Here is a 13,147-nt window from a genome sequence, read left to right as displayed (position 1 = left end):
CCTATAGCCATTTTATCTTTTGTTTTCTGGTAACTGTGCTTCCATTGGTGTGTTTTTTAAAAAACATATATATTTTATTAATTTTTTACAGAGAGGAATTGAGAAGGATAGAGAGTTAGAAACATTGATGAGTGAGAAACATCAATCAGCTGTCTCCTGCACACCTCCTACTGGGGATGTGCCCGCAACCAAGGCACATGCCCTTGACCGGAATCAAACCCGGGACCCTTGAGTCTGCAGGCCGACGCTCTATCCACTGAGCCAAACTGGCTTCGGCCCCATTGGTTCTTTATGCTTCTATCTATTGTTTTTGTTTGGTGGTATTCCATACATATTTCCTCTTTTTTAAAGCTATATGTCTTGTTTGGGGGATTTTTGTGTGTGGTTGCCATTAGTTTTATAAAAAGTGAGGTTGCATATACTAGTATACCATAGTTTTTTCCCTTTTGAGTGCATCTGATCTTCATCTTCCTTTGCCTGTTCATACCTGTCCCTCTTCCTCTTGTCTGTTTTTGTTATCACAAATTATCCCTATTTATGCTACGAGTTTTTTGGCAATCCTACTGGTAGTGTTATGACCTTATGTTCTTTGTTTCAGGTAGAATAACTCCCTTGAGTATTTTCTGCAATGGTAGTTTTCTAGTGATAAAATCCCTCAGCTTCTATATGTCTGATAATGTTTTTATTTCTCCTTCATACCTAAAGGATAATTTTGCTGGATATAATATGCATGGCTGGTAATTTCTCTCTTTCAGACATTTGAATATTTGGTTCCACTCTCTTCTGGCTTGTAGAGTATCTGCTGATAAGTCGGGTAAAATTTTGATGGGCTTTTCTTTATGGGTTACTTCCTTCTTATACTGGGATGCTTTGAGAATTTTTTCTTTGTCACTAATTTTTGATAGCTTCATTACCAAGTGCCTTGGAGAGGGCCTCTTTTAATTGAGGTAACTAGGTGTTCTGTTTGCCTCTTGGATTCAAGTATCTAGTTCTTTCCATAGATTTGGGAAGTTCTCACCATTTGTTTTAATAGACTCTCCATTCCATATCCCAAGAAACTAGAAACACCAATCAGAAAGGATATATGCACCCCTATGTTCATGGCAGCACAATTTACAATAGCTAAGATTTGGAAACAGCCTAAGTGCCCATCAGCAAATGAATGGATTAAAAAACTGTGGTACATCTACAGAATGGAATACTACACTGTGGTAAAAAAAAAAAAAAAGGAATTCTTACCATTTGCAGCAGCATGGATGGACCTGGAGAGCATTCTGCTAAGCGAAATAAGCCAGTCAGAGAAAGATAAATATCACATGATCTCATTCATTTGTGGACTATAATAAACAACATAAACTGATGAACAAAAACAGATCCAGGGACAGAGAAGCATCTATCAGACCGTCAAACTTCAGAGGGAAGGTAGGGGAGGGTGGGGGTAAGGGGGAGAGATCAACCTAAGGACTTGTATGCATGCATATAAGCCTAACCAATAGACACAGATACCGGAGGGGGGGGGGCAATTGGGGGATAAGGACACATGTAATATCTTAATAAAGAGAGAAAAAAAATAGATGCTAAAAAAAAAAAAAAACATTCTCCATTCCATACTCTCTCTCTTCCTCCTCTACTATGCCTTATGATTCTGATGTTATTTATTTATTTATTTATTTATTTATTTAATGGAATCAGAGGTCTCATAGGGTTATTTTGTATTTTTTTCTCAGGTCTCTCTCTTCTTCCCTCTGCATCATTTCTTGATTCCTATCTTCAATATCCCTAGTTCTTTCCTCTAACTGGTTGGTTCTGTTTTCTATGCTCATCAGCTCACTCTTAATTTCTTTAATTGCCTGCTTCATTTCCAGGATTTCTGCCTGATTCTTTAAAATTTCAATTTCTTTGGAGAAATACTCATTCTGTTCATTGATTTGTTTTCTGAGTGCGCTGAATTGCCTGTCAGTATTTTCTCACATCTCATTGAGTACTAGAGGCCCAGTGCACGAATTCATGCACATTGAAAGGAAATTAATTAGAAGAAATATTTTTATATTGCTATTTGCCCTTTCTCTATAATAGAAGTGTCAACCAAATTCACTATTGACAATGACAGATGGAAACACATGTGTGCAATTGGTGCCAGCAAGAACTTTATATATATAGATAAACTTGCTTAATTAGACCTGCTTTCTGATTTAGCTAAACTTTTTCCAGCCCAGTGAAACACCCCAACTTGTCTTTCAGGTAATTGTCAGGACACAGCAGTAAATATCAACACGAAGCAGATTATTATTATAGATCATGCAGTGAGAAGAAAGGGTAAAATATTTAACTGCAGCAGTGTTTGACTATATTCTGTGCAGTGAGAAAACCTGAAGTCATTTTTAAGGTCCACCATTTCTTACTTCTTTTCAGTCAGGTCAAGTTTATAAACCCATCAGTTGCCTATCAATCTAAAAGGGGAAGTAAAAGTTAGTGTAGGCCTGGTCCAAAGTGAGAAGAGGCCAAGTAAATAAATTAATGGCTCAAAGCATGTGGGGAACCAGAGCCTGCTCTATGAAGCACTGTCTCATTACACACCAAGGAAGAAAGAAGGAATGTAGATTCCATAAAGAGGTAAAAACTGCCAGGTGCTCAGAACTTGCCTTCTTCCTCTCATGGTTCCCATCAGGTTGGTTGTACATAGAGGCAACAAGGAACATCTGATGGACTATAAATAGGTTAATGACTCTACTTCAATTCATAATTGAAACGAATCTTCTCATGCTTAACATGAAGCAAAACTCCAGAGTTAGTACTTTCTGAGAAGAAATGGGCCTAGATTATTGTCAAGTAAACTGACATTTATTTTCATTCATGTAGTCACTTCAAATGTATCTTGACTTGATTACACTCTATATTTTGATCAGCAATATAGAAACAAAAGAATAATTCATAGAGTGATGCCTTCTATGTTCCACTATTTGAACCATCTTTCTGAAAGCATTATTCATGTAAGACATCCCAAGAAGCTCACATTCTTGAGATAAGAACAAGACATTCTCAGAATCGATGCATCTGATGCCTGTCTGTCCACAATGCACTCTAGGGCAGAGGATTTGTGCCACACAGTGCCAGCAATGGGAACACAGGTGCCAGAAATAACCGAAGGCTTTTCAATAACTGGCCCCATTACCAAACACCCACTGTTAGTGGGATTAGAACAGAGTGACCAAGGTTCAATGTACTAGTACATGCAGCAGGGAGCAACCCTTGGAAGATAAGGTAAGTGATAAAATTTTGAGTTTACTGCACTGATGCATTAATGAGCAAGATTGTTTTTCGAAACTGGTTTTTGTCTTGTTTTGTTCTTTAGCTTTATCTATAAGTGACCCATCTTTCAGAAGCCACGAATTATCCTGGATGTCTTTTGCTTCCTTTCATATTCGTAAAAAGACACATATTCAAATGCAGTTCCAGGCTTTTTCTACAGATGGCATCCCATTTTACGTGGCACAACACCTAACAGCACAATCAGGTAAAGTTGGCAGGATCTTTGTTTGCCGGGGGGGGGGGGACCCTAATGAATTCCCGATGGTGAAGTATTTTTATTTAAGTCACCTCACCTATCAATATGTAATCACTTGATACTTTCATGTTCTATTGTTACTGTGAGTGTTATGTTTATGAATTGACTCCTTAAATATAAATGTTAATAAAATAGCAAGAGCTTTGTTAGAATTAAAGTTAGCAAAATCTAAATATAGTATAATCTCAGCTTTATAATAATCCCACCAAAAAAGGTTGAAGCCATATCGGATATTCTCTGTCAAAAGAAACAAAATATGCATATAACAGAATTGTTTTTTTAAAAAAGAAGGCATGCTGATAGTTTGCCAATAAATCTGTCCACATTTACAGCTCCAAATATTTTTCTTTAAATTGTTCTGTCTTCTAAATGGTAAAAATGTAGGATCTACATCCCAAATTAAGTTTATAAAAATATTAACTATAAAATTTGCATATCTATTGTAAAAGAATATGTAATAACAATAGCTAAGTACTATGCTCCAGTTTTAAAAATTAATATTTGAGTTTTTACTTTGTTCTTAATTTACTTTTTTATATTGTTCTCCAGAACTTAAAAAAGACATTTGCATGCATTTTTACTGCAAAATCTTTTTTAAATTTTACATTTAGATTTTTTTTTTCATTTTGTTTCTCAGAAAATGAAATCTTTGTATTGAGAAATAACTAATTCATTTTTCTTCTCATGGTCAACAGAAATCGTACCTGATTTTCACAATCTAATCTAATTATTTTTAAGGTGCTTTAATATGTTACTAAATGATAATATTAGAGAATTAGACCAAAGTGGTTCCGTCTCAATGCACTGTTGAAATACCTTAAAAATAAATTCAAGGAGAAAAGATGATACTTTCAAAGAAAAAAAGATAACATGATTGAGCTACAAAATATACCTTAGAAGAAATTTTTCTCCTGAGATTTGATATTATATTTGGTTTTAAATTCATGATTAATTTAAATATCTGTGAAAATGCTAAATGGGAGAATCATGCACAAACAGAAAATTTCTGTTTATAAATCAAGAGACATTAAGAGGTAATTGGCTTCAGTTGTATTGTTCATTAAAAATACCCTCAGAGTTAACCTTTGTACAATAAGGGCAGAAAATCAAGAAATATTCGGGACTGGCTAAGACTGCTATACCATAATTTTATAATCAGTATATACACTTCACAGTATATAAAATTAAAAGCTCATACACATTAATAATCATAGGAGGCAAGAACACTTTTTTTGTTACATGTTATTAAAAGGCATTGTATTACAGTTCATGAAAGTCAAGATTTTCCTTTTATCTGCCATTAGACACTATTATCAAAGAGAACTAAAAATAGACTAATTAGTGTTATGTCATGATTGGTGCTGTATCTGACTTATGTAAGGAAATAATAAAAACTTTAAAATGTAAAAATAATCTAAGCTCTAAATTTGCAGACTTAGATTAACCTAAAGGTAATTATCAGTTGAAAGGCATATACTTATTTATTAGCAATCAAGTGGTGTAACAAGGGGTGAAGTATGTTTCATTTATCTAAGGTTGCATAAAATAAAGGTGACTGTCCTGTGCTTTGTACCTTCTCTAAGAACCGCATCTCATGGAAACGTTAACTGAGCCTTCTAGCTCATCCTCTGCAAGAGGAGCTATTAATAAAAATGAAAATACCCACCCTGGCCAGCGTGGCTCAGTTGGTTGAGCGTTGACCCATGAACCAAAGAGGTCCCCGGTTCAATCTCTGGTCAGGACACATAGATGCCCGAGTTTCCAGCTCAGTCCCTGGCAGGGGGCATGCAAGAGGCAGCAATCTATATTTTGCTTTCACATCAGTGTTTCTCTCTCTCTCTCTCTCTCTCTCTCTCTCTGTCTCTCTCTCATTCTCTTTCTCCCTCTCTCTAACTCTATCTCCCTCTCCTTTCCTCTCTCTCTAAAAATCAATAAAAACATAATTTTTAAAAATACCCACTTAATACATAATGTCAAAAATCATAAATTTAGATTTTCAACAGCCAATTAGGTTTTCATTATGTGCCAAACCAAATTCTTAATTAACAAGGTTTCTGTGTCTTTTTAGAGATAAATAATTGGAGTAATTTCAAATAGTGTAAAATTTAAAACAAAAGGATCATTTGAAAATTACCATAGTTTTAGATTTCTGATTTTGGAAAGAGATAAGTCTATGGCACCTGTTTATCTGTTTCTGCTAAATATTTAATATCATAAAATTAGTTTTTGACACAAAATTACCAATATTATGTTAAGCATAAATTAGTCACAGATAGCTGAATTATCCTCCCAGACAAATGTGTATTAAAAAGCCTAGTCAACTACAATGTAAAGTTAAAGCATATTCAAACAACTGAACAATAAAAGATGTTATATTATCTTTGCTTCCCTTTTCTAGAGAAAGAAGTATACAAAATTTCCCTAATAAGCTATCTATAGTCTCTTCACAACTGTTAGGTCCTCCCAGGTTTCACTGATCTGTGAGGCATGGTGGGGGCAATGACAGCACAGAGGAGGCAGGCGGGGCCCTAGGCCTGGTTAGACGTGGTTAAATAGCCAGAGCGCATTCATTCATGATCTTCATTCCACTTATGAGCTCACTTTTTCGTGAGGACCATCCACTAGTGGTGAGCCTTTAACATTTATGTGCCCTAATGCCAATTGTACTCATGACCCATGACTACAGCACCATTTCCTAGTCAACTAAAATAAAAGGCCTGCATGCCAAAGAGCTGCAAATACAGCTCAGCGTAATTTTACCTCCCAGGGCCACAGAGGGAGAGAAAAACCCCTTTCTTTGACAATTCTTAAGAATGTACCAGCAAAGCCATGTTAAAATAAGTAGTTCTCCTTACTTTTCTTCCAGTTGGCAACTTGACTAGTGATGTAATAGACCACAGCTTCAGCTTTCCTAATCATGTTTTAGCTATTTTTTATTCCAATGTAGCGCTTCACTGTGAGATTGTTTGCTATAGGACAGTACAACAAAGGTAGCAAGAGAAACTTCTCCCATTGTGCTGTGAAAGAGAATTGTGTCCACTTGCAAGGCACAAAGTATATTCAGAGTGCTATGGATTTTTATTATTTTTTATTGATTTTTAGAGAGAGAGAGAAATATCCATCAGTTGCCTCCTGCACGTGTCCCAACCAGGGATTGAACACACAACCTGGGTATGTGCCCTGACCAGAAATCGAATCTGCCACCTTTTGGTGTAAGGGACAATGTTCCAAACATCTGAGCCACACCAGCCAGGGCCAGAGTGCTATAAATTTTTAAGACTTAATATCAATTGTTTCATTATTCTAGTTTCTTACGGTATATACATTTTAAGTAATTCTACCTGAATTTAATAGTCTTATAAAAATATGTTTGCAATGCTGCTTCTCTTTCTTTAGACTTCAAATGTGTTCATGTTAGAAAATAGGAAATAAATTGAATCTCTTTCTCGTTGGGGAAATTAACAATTTTAAAATTTACATATTATAGGATTTTAATGCCAGAAAACCAGTATTTGGGAACTATTCAGTAATCTCACCCCACAACTATACAAATGTATTTCTTAATGCAACAGTTACTTACTGAGTGTCTCATTACGTGCCAGGCACTATCTCCTGTTGGGGGCCAACTGTTGGGCCAAATCAGACACAGTCCCTGTTCTCATGAAGCTTATAAGCTAGGGAAGGAGGCAGCTATTAAATAATAACAGACGTCATGACATAGATTATGTCCACCAGATATTATGAGAAAATGTTTGAAGCAAGAGAACCATACTTTGCATTGTCTCAGGTGGAAATGATACGTATAGGACCATAGAGCTGCCAGGTCTCCCACCCGCCCGAGAGTGGTCTGGTGTGGGCCACAAAGAGCAGAATGAACATTATTTGCAGGTGGGAGATGAGGCGGCCTGGCACTTCGAAAGGGGGAAGAGGAAAAAGTAGTAGCAGGTGCCAAGTCTTCTTGAATAGGAGAGGAAAGAACTTTCCATTGGCCCTGAAATGACAGGGGAAAGGGAAATGCTGTGTTTTTTGTTGTTGTTGTTGTTGTTGTTTTAATATATTTTATTGATTTTTCACAGAGAGGAAGGGAGAGGGATAGAGAGCTAGAAACATCGATGAGAGAGAAACATCGACCAGCTGCCTCCTGCACACCCCCTACCAGGAATGTGCCCGCAACCAATGTACATGCCCTTGACCGGAATCGAACCTGGGACCTTTCAGTCCGCAGGGCCGACGCTCTATCCACTGAGCCAAACCGGTTTCGGCGGGAAATGCTGTTTTGAGAAAGATTCCCGCGGGGTTTGTTATGTGCACCACTCGACTACCCTCTAGAAACAAGAGTGTGCACTGAAGGCCTACGTCGTTTTCCCAGGCATGGACAGTTGCATTTACTTTTCCTCTGAGCACCTCCCTGCAACTTCATAAACACGCTGGCTATTTGTTCAAATGTTTTCACACAAGACTATATAATTATGAGATAAATATTGTGAAGGAGAGAGACTTGGTGCTATTAAAACACTAAAGGAAAACAAACCAAAGAACCCTGACCAAAAGAGACTTCTCCGAGGAAGTGGCATTTGATCTGAGAGCTCAAATAAGGGTAGGAGTTGCCTAGGTGAGGTGGCGGGGTGTTCCAATAAAACAGCATGTGCGGCCCTAACCGGTTTGGCTCAGTGGATAGAGCATCGGCCTGCGGACTGAAAGGTCCCAGGTTCGATTCCAGTCAAGAGCATGTACCTGGGTTGCAGGCACATCCCCAGTAGGAGGTGTGCAGGAGGCAGCTGATCGATGTTTCTCTCTCATCGGTATTTCTAACTCTCTATCTCTCTCCCTTCCTTTCTGTAAAAAAATCAACCGGTTTGGCTCAGTGGATAGAGCGTCGGCCTGCGGACTCAGGGGTCCCAGGTTCGATTTCGGTCAAGGGCATGTACCTTGGTTGCGGGCACATCCCCAGTAGGGGGTGTGCAGGAGGCAGCTGATTGATGTTTCTCTCTCATCGATGTTTCTAACTCTCTATCCCTCTCTCTTCCCCTCTGTATAAAATATATTTTTTTTAAAAAATAAAATATATTTTAAAAAACAACAAAAAAACAGCATGTGCGCGTGCGAGGATTCTGAAACAAGAGGATGAAACTCTCCAGCAAGGTCAGTGTGGCTGGAGTCGAGTGGAGAAACAGGGAGAGAAGACACTCCAGGGAAAGCCGGAGCGAGGGGCCCGGAACCTGCAGAGCCTTGGTCGATATGTCAAAGGTTCACTTGAGCTTCAGTGTAGACTAGAAAATCAGTTGGAAAGGGAGAAGAGATGATAGTCAATTTAAAGTGGCAGGAGAGAAGTGGACAGAATCAAGATGTTTACAAGAACCTAAGTGCTAAAAAATCTGTTTGATCAGAGACCCCTGTTTGACAGGTTATGAGTGGACCAAAGAAAGGATGGATCCAAGGATCACACCTAAATTTCTGGTCTGAAGAATGGGATGGAGGGAGTGGCTCACTGAGTTGGGGAAGACTAGAAGAGGCCAGGTGTATGGGGGGGAAATCACACACTGAGATACAAATTTGGAGTTTGAGGTGCCTTTAAAACCCAAGCAGAGATCTCAGCTAGGGGTCTGTGTGCTTGATGCCAAGGGCATGGCTGAAACACATACACTATAATGAAAGGTTTTCAGAGCATAACTATCAACTGCTCTTGTTTCTTTTACCTACCTCCCCAATCTGTCAAAAGCAAAGTCAATGGCTTGTAGCAAATGTTGCTTAGTTTTACACATTCACACTTTACCAAAATTACTTAAAGGAACGCCTCGCTTTAAGTTAGTACCACCATACATTCATTCACTCAATGGGAAATATTTATAACTAGGGAAAACTTATGTAGCCAGTTCTGGAACAAAAGAATACAGAATGTGTGAATGAATGTATACACATATACTTTGATCTGTAAATGGAAAGAAAATTCTCTACCATAATTATGACCAAGACTTGTTACCTTCTTTTTCCAAAACCAAATCTTATGCAAGTGGCCAGAAAGAGCAAGCGTTTTTAATGGAGTAACATTTCACTGTTACTAAACTCCTTTTCTTTCTCAACAGGTGATTTTTTTATGTATCTCTTTAGTAAATGGTGCTGTTCAACTTCGCTACCATCTGGGTGACATAACTGTCATTCTAGAAACTCTCCAAAAAGTAAGTACTAGTGGAAGCACTTGGCATGTGATTAAAGCAGGAAGAGTTGGTGCAAAAGGCTACCTGGATCTGGATGGGATAAATGTAACAGAAAAGGCCATCGCTAAAATGAGCCACCTGGACACAAATACTGACTTCTATATTGGAGGAGTGTCTTCCTTAAGTCTTGTAAATCCCATGGCAACAGCCAATGGACCGGTAGGTTTTCAAGGTTGTATCCGAGAAGTTATTATAAATAATCAAGAATTACAATTAACTGAACTAGGAGCGAAAGGTGGCTCAAATGTAGGTGACTGTGAAGGGACAGCCTGTGGGTATACCGTGTGCAGAAATAGGGGTGAATGTATAGTAAATGGCACCACTTTTTTTTGCAGATGTTTGCCACACTGGACTGGAAATACATGTGACCAGTCTGTGCACTGTTTGAATAACCATTGTCTCCATCAATCTCTATGTATACCTGACCAGTCATTCTCTTACCGTTGTTTGTGTCCTTTGGGTTGGGTGGGAAGGTATTGTGAAAGCAAAACTTCTTTTTCAACTGCAAAATTTATGGGTAATTCTTACATTAAATACATTGATCCACACTATAGAAAAAGAAACCTCCAGCTCACTACTGTACCCTTAAATTTCAGTGCTACTGAAAGAGAAGGCTTAATTGTGTGGATAGGAAAAGCTCAAAATGAAGGAAGTGATTTTCTGGCAATTGGTCTCCATAATCAGACTTTGAAAATAGCAGTTAACTTAGGAGAAAGCATCTCTGTACCGATGACTTATAGCAATGGTACATTCTGTTGTAATAAATGGCACCATGTCATTATAAGTCAAAATCAAACTCTTATTAAGGCCTACCTAGATGGCAAGATAATTCTGAGGATATTGACCCACACAAAAAAATTTGTTGCTCTGAACTATGATGGTATTAGTTACGTAGGAGGTTTTGAATATGGTCGAAAGGTAAATATTGTTACTCAATAGATTTTTAAAAGAAATTTTGTTGGTAAAATTAAAGATGTATTTTTTTCAGGATTCAAACAAACTTGAGTTAATTGAATCAGAAGGGTACAATGTTTATAATGGAGATGAACACAATTAGGTTACACAAACTTATAGTTGTTACTTTAATATACTATATACTGGTATGTAAATGTAGTTGCTTTGGTAGTTATTTCTTTAGCACATTGCTGAAAATCAACTGTTTACTATTATCTGAAATAGTCTAAATGCTTATACTTTTGTAAGCTTATATAGCTAAAGAAAGATTCTGGTTGTTTTTCCGACATCCAATTTATCTGTAAGTATGTTGATTGCTAAATTTTTACTCCATTAGTTCATTTAGTGTTTATTCATCTGTGAATTGTTTTAAAATAAAATTTAGGTGGGAATGAATTAGTGATATACACAAAGAAAAATAAAATAAGCAAATGTTATTAAAAAGAAAATTATATAAGGAAATATTCTATTATATAGCTCAGCTATAAATATTCACGATTGGCAATGTGAAGTTTGAATACTGACTTAAAACAAAAATTACGTGAATGTGGGAAGGTGGGGAAAGGAGTTGGCTGGTGAGAGCTAAATCCTTATCTTCCACATTAAGTCATCAATAAATATTGGTTTTTGTAACTATTTTTAAATAGCATATAAATATCACAGATGTGAAGGCAAATATCCTAATGTGTAAAATACTGAAGGTCAAGTCTACATGTCTCAAAATTGGGCAGAAAAAGAGGTTCTAAATAAAGCCATTGTAAATTATTTTCTTGATATCTGTACTGTTAAAAGGATAACTTGAGAAACTCAATTTTGCCCAATACCAGAGATGGATATAATTGTGAATAGCATTTTCACCCCCACCTGCACTCCACCACCATTATTGCTGTTGTTACTTAATGTTTTCAGTTTGATATTTATAATTTTGCCACCAAGAAAGCAACTGACAACCCATGACTGATACAAAGCACTAATAGACAGGACTATGGAGAAAAGAACTTAGTAACAAGCAGCATGTAAAGTTTAAAAGGAAAAACATGTAATTATCTGTTAAACGGAGACTTTACAAAAAGAGGGCTGGTGCAGAGTTAACGTCTTAATGCAAAATCTGCCTGCGTGGGCTCCAGTCTATACAAAGACACTAGGTAAGTAATTTGTCATTTGAAGAACTTTACGGATAATGTTTTTAGCCTTATTTTTGTAATCAGAAAGTGAGACATTCTTGGAAGGCCCTGGAACTAAAGCTGAGAACTTTGGCACTATTCTATTGTTGCCAGACATACCATTCTTATTAACATTGAAAAGTGTGTGAGCAAAATAGGTGGAATTCCAGAATGTCTATATATTGATTCAAAGGGGGTTTTGTTTTTAAAAGAAACCACAACTCTACCCCATGTTTCCTGAAAAACTCTGACCTAAATCTGTTTTGGTCCGTACCACTTCATTTCACTCTTGAGACATTAAAATCATAAGGATAATTGCTCAAAAAAATTCCTTGATAGTGATAATGAAATCTGACTTTAAAGATACACATTTATGGCAAGAAAGCTGTTAAAACATTCTCCTATTATTGGCATTATTTTTCTTAACATCTAAACATATTTACTATGGCCTTAGATGTTTTATAACTCCCAATTTTTAAGATTAATTCACCTACAACTAAGCTACAATTACTGAGTCAAGAGCTATGGTAAGTGGAATGGCCCCCAAAGTGGTCTACATCGGAATGCCTGAAACCTGTTAAATATGTTAGGTTACATGGCAAAGGGGAATTAAGGTCACAGATGGAATTCAGGCGCCACCTTGGATGATCTGGGTGGGCCCCAGGAATCACAGGGTCCTTAAAGGTGGAAGACGGAGCCTCGGAGACAGCAATTTGAGAATGGGGCCCATGTTGTTGGCTTTGAAGATGGAGGAAAGGACCATAGGCAAGGAAAGTCCGTGGCCCCTGGAAGCTGGAAAAAGCAAGAAAATGGATTCTCCTCTAAGCCTCCAGGAAATGCACCCTCTGAGACATCTCAGCCCACTGAGATCCACAGCAGACTTCTGATTTACAGAAGTGTTAATATAATAAATCTGTGGTTTTAAACCACGAAGTTTATAATGTTTGTCACAACAGCAATAGAAAATAAGGGCTGCAGAATTAGGATTTGAGGTGAAAAACTTCATAAATCTGTACAAGAAAACCCACAAGTTTTTAGTTGTATCATCCTGCTCACTTTTGATGAGTGGACTGTTCTGTAGTGTTTCAGATAGGTTAGCACAGTGGTCGGCAAACTCATTAGTCAACACAGCCAAATATCAAGAGTACAACGATGGAAATTTATTTTGAAAGCCAAATTTTTTAAACTTCTTCTAACGCCACTTCTTCAAAATAGACTCGCCAGGCCGTGGTATTTTGTGGAAGAGCCAC

General features: G+C 37.3%; 1 protein-coding gene across 1 annotated transcript in view; it reads left to right on the top strand.

The window, feature by feature from the left end:
* EYS (eyes shut homolog) overlaps nucleotides 1-12,784 on the top strand; it is a 1,391,558-nt gene extending 1,378,774 nt beyond the window's left edge. Inside the window, 4 exon segments of the mRNA XM_054722350.1 lie at nucleotides 3,353-3,519; nucleotides 9,649-10,757; nucleotides 10,759-10,837; nucleotides 12,488-12,784. Coding sequence (XP_054578325.1) covers nucleotides 3,353-3,519; nucleotides 9,649-10,757; nucleotides 10,759-10,837; nucleotides 12,488-12,784 — 1,652 coding nt within the window.
* The last annotated feature ends 363 nt before the right edge of the window (nucleotides 12,785-13,147 follow it).

This window comes from Eptesicus fuscus, chromosome 10, assembly GCF_027574615.1.
Source record: "Eptesicus fuscus isolate TK198812 chromosome 10, DD_ASM_mEF_20220401, whole genome shotgun sequence".
NCBI classification, from domain to species: domain Eukaryota; kingdom Metazoa; phylum Chordata; class Mammalia; order Chiroptera; family Vespertilionidae; genus Eptesicus; species Eptesicus fuscus.
Note: the sequence above shows the minus strand (reverse complement) of the source record. Positions and strands in the feature narration are given on the sequence as shown.